Genomic DNA, 13086 nt, shown 5'->3' on the forward strand with positions numbered 1-13086 from the left:
AGAGTTTGTGTATAAATATCACAAAATATATAGGACTGCATATCCCTATTCACAGCACCATATACAGTGGGGGAAAAAAGTATTTAATCAGCCACCAATTGTGTAAGTTCTCCCACTTAAAAAGATGAGAGGCCTGTAATTGACATCATAGGTAGACCACAACTATGAAACTCAAAATGAGAAAACAAATCCAGAAAATCACCTTGTCTGATTTGGCAAAATTTATTTTGCAAATTATGGTGGAAAATAAGTATTTGGTCACCTAAAAACATGCAAGATTTCTGGCTCTCACAGACCTGTAACTTATTCTTTAAGAGGCTCCTCTGTCCTCCACTCATTACCTGTAGTAATGGCACCTGTTTGAACTTATCAGTATAAAAGACACCTGTCCACAACCTCAAACAGTCACACTCCAAACTCCACTATGGTGAAGACCAAAGAGCTGTCTAAGGACACCAGAAACAAAATTGTAGCCCTGCACCAGGCTGGGAAGACTGAATCTGCAATAGGCAAGTAGAATGGTGTGATGAAATCAACTGTGGGAAAAATAATAAGACAACGGTAGACATACAAGATCTCCGATCTCCCTTGATCTGGGATCTCACCCCGTGGGGTCAAAACAATCACAAGAACGGTGAGCAAAAATCCAGAACCACACAGGGGTACCTAGTGAATGACCTGTACAGAGCTGGGACCCCTGTAACAAAGGCTACCATCAATAATACACTACGCAGCCAGGGACTCAGATCCTGCAGTGCCAGACGTGTCCCCCTGCTTAAGCCAGTAAGCCCCTGACGAAGGATATCTATCTGAAACGTCCGTCAGGTTGCGTTCTGTTCCACAATTGACCACCACAACTTTATTCCAGGTAATCATGTTTTATTAGGTTTTTTGGTTTTTGACTTTATTTATTTGCCTAGTCTGGACTCTTATATCTGCCTTGTTTATTATTCATCCCCACGATTTTCTATTATGGCTGTGTCCATTTTACTTGGCTCATTTATTGGTATTTTTCTGCTACCTTGGATTTATCATTACTTTGTATTATATTATTGCATGTTTTATCCACTAGGTGGTGTTATATTACATCTTATTAATTTATAATATATATTCATTTATGTATTCTGTGCTGGCAGCCCATTGTGGCTTATATATATATATATATATATATATATATATATATATATATATATATATATATATATATATATATATATAATCTGATATATCATTAATTTTATGTATAGACATTTTTGTGTTTTATCTTTATGTGCCACACTTTTTAATAAAGACATTTTTAATATTATCTATTTAATTTTGTTTTATTTTTAACAATTTTGCTTGTTCCCTCCATTGGCCTCCTTTCCATACTTGGTGGTTTTTTTTCTCTTTCTGTTAAGCCAATACATGTTCGGGCCCATCTGAAGTTTGCTAGAGAGCATTTGGATTATCCAGAAGAATATTGGGAGAATGTCATATGGTATGATGAAACCAAAGTAGAACGCTTTGGTAGAAACAAAACTCGTTGTGTTTGGAGGAGACAGAATGCTGAGCTGCATCCAAAGAACACCATGCCTACTGTGAAGCATGGGGGTGGCAACAACATGCTTTGGGGCTGTTTCTCTGCAAAGTGACCAGAAAGACTGAACCATGTACATGAAAGAATGAATTGGGCCATGCATCGTGAGATTTTGAGTGCAAACCTCCTTCCAGCAAGGGCATTGAAGATGAAACGTGGATGGGTCTTTCAGCATGACAATGATCCCAAGCACACCACCAGGGCAACGAAGGAGTGGCTTCATAAGTTGCATATGAAGGTCCTGAAGTGCCTAGCCAGTCTACAGATCTCAACCCCATAGAAAACCTTTGGTGGGATTTGAAAGTCCGTGTTGCCCAGGGACAGGCCCAAAACATCACTGCTCTAGAGGAGATCTGCATGGAGGAATGGGCCAACGTACCACCATACCAGTGTGTGCCAACCTTGTGAAGACTCACTGAAAACGTTTGACCTCTGTCATTGCCAGCAAAGGATATATAACAAAATATTGAGATGAACTTTTGTTAATGACCAAATACTTATTTTCCACCATAATTTTAAAAATAAATCTTGCCAAATCAGACAAGGTGATTTTCTGGATTTGTTTTCTCATTTTGGCTCTCATAGTTGTGGTCTACCTATGATGTCCATTACAGGCCTCTCTCATCTTTTTAAGTGGGAGAACTTGCACAATTGGTGGCTGACTAAATACTTTTTTTCCCCACTGTAAATCGCTGAGCACTAAACCAATGACAGTGAATTTGAGAAACAATGTTCCAGAGTGCACACATACAGCTGATCCCACAACCATCTTCAAAAAGAAATTTAGATCAACTGCTTTTGTCTGCCATGTGCAATTATTTATTGACCAAAAAAGAATTCACCTTTTTAACAACACAGCATCTGGTTGTTCCTACTCTGTACTTACAGGGTGGGTCATTTATATGGATACACCTAAATAAAATGGGAATGGTTTGTGATATCAACTTCCTGTTTGTGGCACATTTGTATATGGGAGGGGGAAAACTTTTTTCTAGATGGGTGGTGACTGTGGCGGCCATTTTGGATCCAACTTTATTTTTTTTTCAATGGGAAGAGGGTCATGTGACACATCAAACTTATTGAGCATTTCACAAGAAAAACAATGGTGTGCTTGGTTTTAACGTAACTTTATTCTTTCATGAGTTATTTACAAGTTTCTCTTTGTTTACAGCCATTGACATGTCACAGAGGTTAACACGTGAGGAGCGGATAGAAATTGTGTTGTCTGGTGAACGCAGTACCCGGGTCATTGCAGCAGATTTCAATGCAAGACACCCTACGCAAGAAAACTGTCACCATTCCCATTTTATTTCGGTGTATCCATATAAATGGCCCACCCAAAAAAGTTTGCCTCATCACTGAACATAATGTTCTGTGTAAACTGAGGGTCCTGTTCCAATTTTTGTTTTGCCCATTCTGAAAATTCAGCGCGCCGATCTGGATCACCAACCATTCCCAGTTTATTTTAGGTGTATCCATATAAATGGCCCACCCTGTACTTCCAAAGATTCATAAGTCCATTCAAGAGCCACCAGTTAGGCTCTTTTGTTCTAGATCTGTTGCTTTTTGTACACTCGAACAATTTTGTATTCTAAAGTGTTTTCTACAAAGAAATTATGGGAACGGCAATAAGGGCACGCTGTGCACCCTCCTACGGCAAACTTTTCATGGGTTGGTGGGAGGAGACACGGGTGCATCCATTGTATACCTTTCAGACCAGCATTTTTCATTGGTTTGGTTATATAGATGACATTTTGATTCATTTTTTGGAGCCACATTATGTTATATACATTGCTTATTTGGATCTAGTGTGGGTTAGTTACTGCCACATCATGGGCGTAACTGGATATTTTACTATTGTTTGTTTTTTGAATGTTTTTATTGAGTCTTTGTTGTTTTTTGCTACTCAATAAAATTACATATATTCTTTGCGAAATTTTGGGTGTTCCCAATTCTGTGGGCATGGCTCTTTTCTTTGTATTTATTCCATGTCCATTAGCATGCTCCTGGAGAACCACTTTTCTTAGTATTGTATAGTGGTGCCCTCCATATTCTATTCTCTCTAAAGTATTAGTGATGATGATACTGCGGGTAATATCAGGAGTAGTATTACTGATGATGATACTATGGTTAATATCATGAATAGTAGTATCATCACTAATACTACTACTCCTATTATCGCCCGGCCACCATTTTATTGATCTTTTGGAAATTCTTCCTTGTGACTCCGATCGTATTGTGGCTTGTATTTGGTAGGGCGTGATCCTTTAGCGTGGTATAAGTGATGATGGCCGCCGTTTGCCAAGTGTGTGATCGCGGCCGCACTGTGTCCATCTGCCGGAATGTGCTACTAACTTGCTGTTTCTTTTCTCATCCCTCCGCGCTGACCCTGCATGCAGATAACGGGGAGTAAAGCCGCGGTGAGTAACCACATGTCTTCTCTGTGTACCATGTGATTAATGTCTGATGGCAGTGACTGCGAGCCATCATGGGAGGTCCCAGAACCATGGGCCCCGCAGCAGAATGCAGGGGCTGTTATGGCAGCCTGTGCTCTGTGAATGCGGATGGTGGATGTGATGTTCTGCTGATCGTATCTGCAGCGGCATGGTGTGGGGGTCTGTATACCATTAGGTGGTGCATATCACAGTGTGATGCTCGTGTAGATATAAGTGCGGCCTCCTGGTAGATGAGGTTTTTATTGATTATTATTTAAGCATTTTTCCCGCTTATATCACGCCGTCATACACCACAGCGCTGTCCCAACAACATCACTGACCTGACATCGGCGCTGTCCACATTTTGCCTATTGGGATATCTTTGGATTGTGGGAGGAAACACTGGGAGAACATGCAGACTCCTGGCAAATGTTGTTCTAGGACCCCAGCTCTACAAAGCAACAGCGATAACCACTGAGCCACCGTAGAGCGATAACTACTGAGCCACGTGCTGTCCATGTGAGATAAAAATAGAAGTTGAAAACAGCTCTAGACATGCTGGGAGTAGTAGTTCAGCAGCCACTGGCTGGAGTCCACTGCTGATGAGCTGTTCTAGAAGTAATGAGGGGTCCACCTACTCGTCACCGACGGCACTGCAGCCCCCGCAATATATACATAACCGCTCATCAGACACGGATATAAGATAATCCTCAGCGTGCGGTAGATTTATAGAGATTTTGTGTCCATCTATTATTTCTAGGAACTATAGATAACGATGCCAAGTATGCCAGGTGAGATACATATATGCTATACGTACAGCAGTTGTCAGAATGACTGTAGTTTAACTAGTTGTGTCTAGTGGATACATTAGACTACAAGTACCAGCATGTCCTGCTACATGTGCAGCCTTATACATAGAGGAAGCACGCGGAGCTTACAGTTGTATACAGCACCAAATAACAGCAAGTGCTGGCAGCAAAGACCATCGCCGCCCACAAACCCTGCCGGCAGCCCCTGGACCCCGCAGAGCACTGCCATCAATGCCTCACATGTCAGCAATGTAGAATCCAGGGAGCAAACCAGGGAGGAAAGACTGTGCCAACACTGTGACCAGGAGGCCCTGGAGGATGAGACCCACTTCCTGCTACACTGCTCCAAGTACTCAGCAGTGAGGGACACTCACTTCAGGAGACTCTCACATCTCTTCCCGGATTTCACCACCATGAAGGAGGAAGAGAAAACATACATCCTGCTGGGAGAAGAAGAGAGAGGAGTGGAGATAGCAGCGCAATATGTGAGCGAATGTCATAGACTGCGAGAAAGAGAACTATGATATGCCATGGACTTCTATGGCCCCCACCCTGGATATGCCCCATCCCCCCCCATCCACCTTCCCTATGCCATGGACTTCTATAGCCTCATCCTGGATCTGCCCCCATCCACCTTCCCTATGCCATGGACTTCTATAGCCCCATCCTGGATCTGCCCCATCCACCTTTCCTACAGCCCCTTCCCAACATCCCTACAGTCCCTATCACCTTCTGTACACCTGCTTTGACAAAACTAATGTGTATTTAGTCCTGCCAATAAAGCTTCTTTGAATCTTGAATCATAAAAGTATAACAAGGCCCCGAGCTGGTAAAGGGTTCCCCATGTCAGCCAGCCTCCCTCCTCTTCTCCATAGGATCTGGCTCCCTCTAGAGGACATTCAGATTTACTACAGGTAAACCATATTCTAAGTGCAGACGCTGTTGTGTGCGATGGGTCATCCTCAATGTCCAGAGGATAAATATCCAGCCTTCAAGACCATTCAATGAGCGGTGGGCCTGGAGGTGCAAACTCTGGAGCTATGGTTTCATGTTAAGAAAACTGATCCTTGTGTTTGTTCCTGAAGCAGGCGGATTTCCATAGCGACAAGGACTCTGCCAGCGAGGCCGGATTTGTTTTGCACTGGTTTAGGCAGGATTTTTTAATAAACCAGTGGAAGATTTAAAGAGACAGTATTCCTGTGTCTAGCTCTATGTGCAGTCAACGGAGCTGATCTACCACAATGGGTATATACAGTACATGGAGACATTCATAGCTCGAATTACTGAGCTTTGTGGCCAGCCAGAGCTGGATCAGGGGTGGCGGTATAGTTAGTGTAGGTGCGTGTTTTTTATATAGTAAAAAAGAATATTTAAAAAATGAAATAAACCCCCCCCCCCCAAAAAAAAATAAAATATATATATATATATATATATATATATATATATATATATAATATTATTTTTTTTTTTTATTTTGTATATTGTGTTGTATTTAGGTTTGTTGTAGTGTGAGTGTGGTGGTGTAAGGGGGTGGCTGTAAGGTAAAGCAGTAGGAACAGTAGGTATTTGCTCTGTTTGCCGTGTTGTATAATATTCAGTTTAGTGTAATGTTTTATATTGTATATAATCTTGTATATAGGACGTTGTGAATGTAGTGTGGGTTGTATATAATAGTATGAATGAAGCTGGGCCGGGAATTATACATGATTTTATACTATTTTATTATTTTACGTGAGTATTCGTGTAGTTATGGTTATTTTGTTTCTTCCCTTTTCAGTTTTTTTTTAATTTAATTTTTCTTTTTTTCCCCTAATTAGTAGGTCGATAACTTTCCTTGATATTGTTTCCATTTCTGGTTTATTTCATTGTGATTTGTCTGATTTTGTCGTCTTGTCTGATTGAAGCTTTGTTCTTATGTTTTGTTCTGTGTTGTTTTATCCTGGAATGTATCGTAGTTGTCATGTGGATGTATCTATATATAATAAAAAAAAGACCTACATGGAGACATTCAGACAACACAGATACACGGCCGGGAAATTGGCACCAGATGTCCCCCAGCAGCCGAGTATTGCACCTTCTGTAGAGCACATGTCCCTGTACGGTGCGGGAGACTAGGTTGGTGGCTTATAGTAGATCTCCATTACCTTTCATATTCCTAGTCTCTTATCTGCATATTATCCCTATGTGATAACCCCGGGCCACATATGGGGGTCCTAGTGGTCTCACACATATAGCCGACAATAATCGGCTATATGTAATAGTATGAGGAGTATGGATCCAGACGTGTTTGCAGCCTGTACCTGGCTGGTATCCAGCTTAAAAGGACATTGCTGATTCAGGCCAATCGTCAGTCTTCTTGTAAGGCCGGGGTCACATTAACTGACGCAAATTATGGTCCGTATTTTACATGCGTAATACGGATGAATGACCCTTAAATAGTGCTCCGTATGTCATCCGTAAGCAAGGTGTGGTCGCCTATTTTGCGCATGTCAGCATCCGTATGTAATCCGTATGGCGAGATTTTCTCGCAGGATTGCAAAATGGACATTTAACGGTTTGGAGGCCTGTTAATTATTTAAATCATTAGCCCGCACCCTATTTATTGGCTCAGGAACAGGTGGCTGCCTCCATTCCGTCCATTTGTGACCTTGCCTTGACTAGGTGTGTTGGTGTTGTATGTGCAACATGGCAGACAGTCTGAGTATCAACACAACTGAGCAGGTTCTCTTCAACTGGCTTTTGTCACGCCGCTTTGGTCACCAATACCCAGCGATAGTGGATCCGCGGAGGAGACGCATGTGGGTCCATCCACTTTTGAGGCAACGACTCACAAGACGTCACTTTCACCGCCTCTATTCTTCTCTGCGGGAGCATCCGTTAAAATTTTACCAATACTGTCGCATGAGCCTTGCAACATTTGATCGACTCTTGGAGACAGTGCGCCCTGGGATAACCTTTCAGGACACAAGGACGTGCAAAGCTATATCTGCAAAGGAGCGACTTCTACTCACATTACGGTATGTACTACACAACCACATTCTCTATGTTCATGATGTGTTGCCCAAAGTATGTATTTTTTGCTTTTTGGACTAAGTTTAATGCCCTCATCTTATTCCAGATATATTTAAACTTACAGACTGTTATGTGTAATATGTCCTGAATATCACGTAGTCATTGTGCGACCAAATATATGTGTGGTGTTAGATCTGAATCACTAACAAGTTTGGTATGTATGTACCTGGTCTTTTCTTAATTTTTGCATTCTAAACTGTTCCATTTCTGTTGTTCTTCAGCTTTCTGTCCTCTGGCCTGTCTTATGCCGCCCTCCACCATGAGTTTCTCATTGGAAAATCTACCATTTCTGGCATAGTCAGGTCGACATGTAGTCTAATATGGTCAAGACTACATCAACTCATCATGCCCAAGCCCAGGATGGAAGACTGGTTGAGGATATCAAGGGACTTTGAGGAGCAATGCCAGTTTCCTAATTGTATTGGGGCCCTTGATGGCAAACATATCCGGGTGCGTAAGCCGCCAAACTCTGGCTCCCAATTCTTCAATTATAAACAATACTTTTCTGTTGTATTGTTGGCTCTGGCAGACCCTCCATACAAGTTTATAATTGTTGACATTGGGGCCTATGGAAGGACGGGAGACTCTCGAGTCTTCGATACTTCCATTATGGGTCGGCGGCTACGCACCAACCAGTTGGATTTACCACCACCACGCCAGCTACCAGGCTCCAATCAAGAATCAGTCCCTTATGTCCTTATGGCAGATGAGGCACTTCAGTTAACGCGCAATGTCATGAGGCCATATCCCCGCCGCAACCTGGACCACCGGCGCAGAATTTTTAACTTGCGCCTATCACGTGCTCGGCGACTGCTAGTGTTCCTTTGGCATTCTTTGTGCCAAAAGGTGGGTCCTCCAGTCTGCCATTCATCTGAGTGAACAAAATGTAAATGAAGTAATTAAAGCATGTGTCGTTCTTCATAACTTCACCAGGATACCTGATTGTTCCTCCTCTGCTGGTGTTGTGCGTGGGTCAGACAATGTGCGTAGGGCGAGACCACCTATCAACCATCAACGTAGACCGCTGTCTGGGCTCAAGGTGCGTGATATTTTCACAAATTACTTTGTCACCTGAGGGTGAAACTTCTTGGCAAGAGCATGCTGTGTCTGTTATAATTTTTTGGTTGATGTATGTCTAAATATATATATTTAAACCCCTTATGATTCTATGACTGTTTAATTGCATTGCTAAGCATATGTTAGTATGCTGACACCTTTTTTTTTAGAATTGAGACAGACGTAAAATGTAGTAGACAAATGTTTACTTTTGCCTTATTTGTTTTTTTTTTTAGAAAAACATATTGCCATATGATAAATGTTGCAATGTGCCAAATTGGCCTTTGTGCAGATGTGAAAATTGGGAACAAATAACATTTTCTGACAAACAAAACAACCACAAAAACATTTGCCAATACAAAAATGGCAACATTATAAATGTTGGTAGGTCGGGGGAGGAGAAGGTGGAAGACCAGCCTGTGTTTGCTGCTGGCTACTTTGCCCAACTTGGCCATCACCTTGTGTGGGGGCATACTGTTGCCCATGATGTGGGTAGTGTACTGCCTCCTGAGATTGTGGTTGGTACTGGCGAGAGTGATACTGGAGAGGGGCCTCTTGTTGGGACTGGTAGGCCCGTGTCTTATACCCACCAAAATAGCCATGTAGTCCCCAACCAGGTTGGGACCAGCCTCCAACACTGGGTGGCAATAAGTGGCCATATTGGTGAGGTTGGCTAGAGCCAGACATATGTGGCTGCTGTAGGAAAGGTTGGGTAGGGGGAGGAAGGGGGTGAGGTGGAGGCCCACGTATTTGAGGATCCTCAGAGCCTGCTTGAGCAAGCATATGTGTGGGGTGTCTAAGGCGCATCAGATTCCTGGGGGAAAACTGCCACCTCTCCAGATATTCAAATAACTCATATGGGGTATTGGGGTGTGTGCTTGCATCAAGCAGGATCTGAAAACATCCTCGAATACGTAGCCTCACCTCACGGGAAAGGGCCCGAAGATAAAGGGCCAGGCTGCGTGAGTATGCCTCCTCGCCATCATCATTATTGACTCTAGCCAGATAGTTCAGTACCCCTGTGTCAACATTGGTACGGGTATCTTGGGCAGGGATCTGGCGCCTTCTTCTTCCTCGCTGGGATGGTCCAGCAGGCTGTGGAGGGCCCCGGATCTGGGCAGTTGGGCTGCTGCTGATGTTGCCCTGCTCCTCCTGTATGGCTGATGGTGCAGCAGCAGACGGTCCTGCTCGTGGATGTGGTCCTGGTGGTGGGGTATGTGGTGCAGGCACTGGGTTTTCCTGAGAGGAATCTTCACCCATGCTTCTTGGAGGGGGAGAAGATGGGCCAGCCACCTCTTCCCCTACAGACCCAGGATCTACGATGGACTCGGTATCTGAGCCAGTTTCTCTCTCCGTAAGGTTGGACTGAGTTCTGTTATGAAATAGAACAGAGCCAAAAATCATTTTTGGCCCTGTAAAGTATCTGTGTAATGTGGTGTGAGGTATTTACTTACGGTCTCCGATCCAGAATTGGAGCGAGGAAGGAGAGGCGGTCAGAATAGATAGATTTCCTCTTTATCTGGCCCGCATCACCACTCCTGGCCCGCTGCTGACGTTCCCGCCTGTATTGGTCGCAGATGCTGCGCCAGCATCTCAACACATCTTCCACGGCAATGTGACAGAAAATATGCTCAATTTCACATATTTGCTAGGTCAAATTTGCTACCAGTAGTCTAGGCATGTGGCCTTCTAGGGTGTGCTTTCTACACAGGGTGGCATATATAATTGGGGCATCCAGGCCAGATACACAGGGTCACAATAGTTCAGGTATCAAGTAACTACACTTAATAACTTAGTTGGCTAGGAGGATGAGGAGCTTGTGGCCTGGGCCAAATTATGGCAGTGTAAAACCATGGGTCACATAAAAATCTACCCGCCTCATGAGGCAAAAATTCCAAGCACAGCACAGGAAGGGGGGGGGGGGGGCCTGATTCTAAATGGCTTTTTTGATGTGAGGTAATTTTACAGTTTTTGGCCTTGTACTTACTCAGTTGCTGCTGCTCCTCACGTGGCCGATCAGCAAAATCGTGGAACATCTGGCGACATATGCGCCTCGATGACTCTTCCTTTCTTGCCCGGTTGGCATAATGGGCATCACGTTGGTCCCAGATTTCCGGCCGCTCCTGCACTAGTACAATCAGCATCTCCACATTGAGGAAATATGGCGCCATGACGCTGCAGGACTCCGTGGAGGCGTACTTCCTGGATGTCTGGAGCGGTTTTTGAGCTCATTTGCATGTCTAGGCTTCCTGATGATGGATTGGGCCATTTCCTGTCACCAGCCAAAAGACATGCATATTTCTCGCAGGTCACACGTGTGCTCCGTGTGTAATCCGTATTTTTTGCGCACCCATAGACTTGCATTGGCGTACTACGGGCGTAGTACGCTGACAATCACAGCATACTGCGATTGGCACGGACCGTAGAATACGGATGAGAAATATACGGCTGGTGCGAGGGACTCCATAGAGAATCATTGGTCCATGTGTAATGCGTGCTTTTAACGCCTCTCACTCGTCCGTATTCCTCTCTAGTGTGACCCCGGCCTAATGCTGATTGACAGACTCTGATTCCAGTGATGTGAAACTTACTGGGCTGCTTGTTGTATTTTTTATAGGTTTTCCATAATAGTATAAAGTTATAGAAAAGTAACAAAAATTTTACATAAACAGTAAGGGAGTAAAGGAAGGGAAAGAGGAAGGGGGAAGGGAAACAAGAAAGAGGGGAAAAAAAAAGGTGACGAGGGAAAGGAGTCAATAAAGGACAGAAGCTCGGGGAAAGACTACAGAAAATTCCTCGTTACATGAGCAGCTGAATTGCAGATACATAGAGGACATAATACTACATAACGATATTGCACTGCCGAGCGCTGAGAGATCCAAGCGCAATAATTACTGAGGAATAAAGGATAAAGATGATAATTCCCTCTTCCAATACAACCCGTTCCTTTTATAATTTTCATGTTTCCACTTCTCAGTGCACCTTATGATCATATATATTGAGTTGCTATTCTTTCAATGATGATGTCAATTGAAGTGTTGCGTTCTCTCTTCCAGAAAGCAGCTATCACGTGATTTATAGTGATCAAAGTATGTGAAGTGATAAATTGGTCATGTTCAGGGTCTGTGATCTAAGGGGGGAACGTTTCTCCTTGTACAAAATGATGAGCCAGGCCTGATGTGTATGTCTCCTCATTCTGACCTACCAGGCTTGACATGTATAAGTTTCAACTCGCTGACATGCCAGGCCTGATGTGTCAATGAGAAACATTCACCCTTAGACCCCAGGCAGTGGCCTCTCACCTAGCCAAATCATATCTCACACTTTGCACTGATTAGGAGCAATACCCCCAAAATGCAGTTTTGCAAATTGAGATTCTGGTTTGGCTTTTATCCTAAGTAAGTCATGTGACACAGCTCATTAAAGAGTCAATATTGACTTTTATGATCGCTGCTTCCAATAGATGGCGCTAGAGTTCTACTTCTCTTCCTCTGTGAAGAGGCAATTTAGAGTCTGTGCACAGTGCACACACTAAGTATTTAACGCAGAAATTTCTGCACCTTTTTGCAGGAATAACTGTCTTGTCACGCTGCAGCAATGCAGGTAGCTGCAAGCTCCACTAGATGGCAATAGTGGAAAGAGGACAGCAAGTATGCAAGAGCAGACCTGCAGCGCTGCAGTGAGGCTAGCACCAAGTGGCAGCAGAGTAGTCAAACAAGCAAAGTCAAAACCTAGACAGTCACGCAGTACAAAGGGAAAAAACAGAATCAGCGGACGACCAGAGGGTCAAAAACATTTTAAAGCAGAAGTACCAGAAGCAACAGACAAGGTCAGGTCAAAGCCAAGGCTGAGTCAAACACCGGAAATCCAAAAACAAGGGGAAACACTCAGACGGTACGGGTAGGGAGGAAGGAACAGACATGGGCTAAGTCAGAAAGCTCAGCAGGACAAATTGTGGTACTACCAGAGTCAGTTACTTATGCCGTAGGCAGAAAATATAACTGACATTGCCTGCAGGACGCAGCAGGAAGAAATAGCAGACCTGAACCCAAAAGGCCAGGCAAAGTTAACCCTTGACATGATCAGACCTGGAAAGGGGCAGATGGGACTCAAAACCCGGTCTGGATCATGACTT

At 43.7% G+C, this 13086-nt stretch overlaps 1 protein-coding gene across 7 annotated transcripts in view; it reads left to right on the top strand.

The window, feature by feature from the left end:
- Positions 1-13086, top strand: part of DIAPH2 (diaphanous related formin 2) — a 1634550-nt gene that overhangs the window by 90215 nt on the left and 1531249 nt on the right. For 6 of the 7 annotated variants that reach the window (XM_073589844.1, XM_073589848.1, XM_073589841.1 and 3 more), the window contains one exon: positions 3979-3999. The exons of the other annotated variant lie outside the window; for it this stretch is intronic. In XM_073589844.1, coding sequence (XP_073445945.1) covers positions 3979-3999 — 21 coding nt within the window. The remainder of the gene's footprint in view (positions 1-3978; positions 4000-13086) is intronic. 7 annotated transcript variants of the gene reach the window in all.

This window comes from Dendrobates tinctorius, unplaced genomic scaffold (genome assembly GCF_039654945.1).
Source record: "Dendrobates tinctorius isolate UK_male_01 unplaced genomic scaffold, ASM3965494v1 ptg000114l, whole genome shotgun sequence".
In the NCBI taxonomy this organism is placed as follows: domain Eukaryota; kingdom Metazoa; phylum Chordata; class Amphibia; order Anura; family Dendrobatidae; genus Dendrobates; species Dendrobates tinctorius.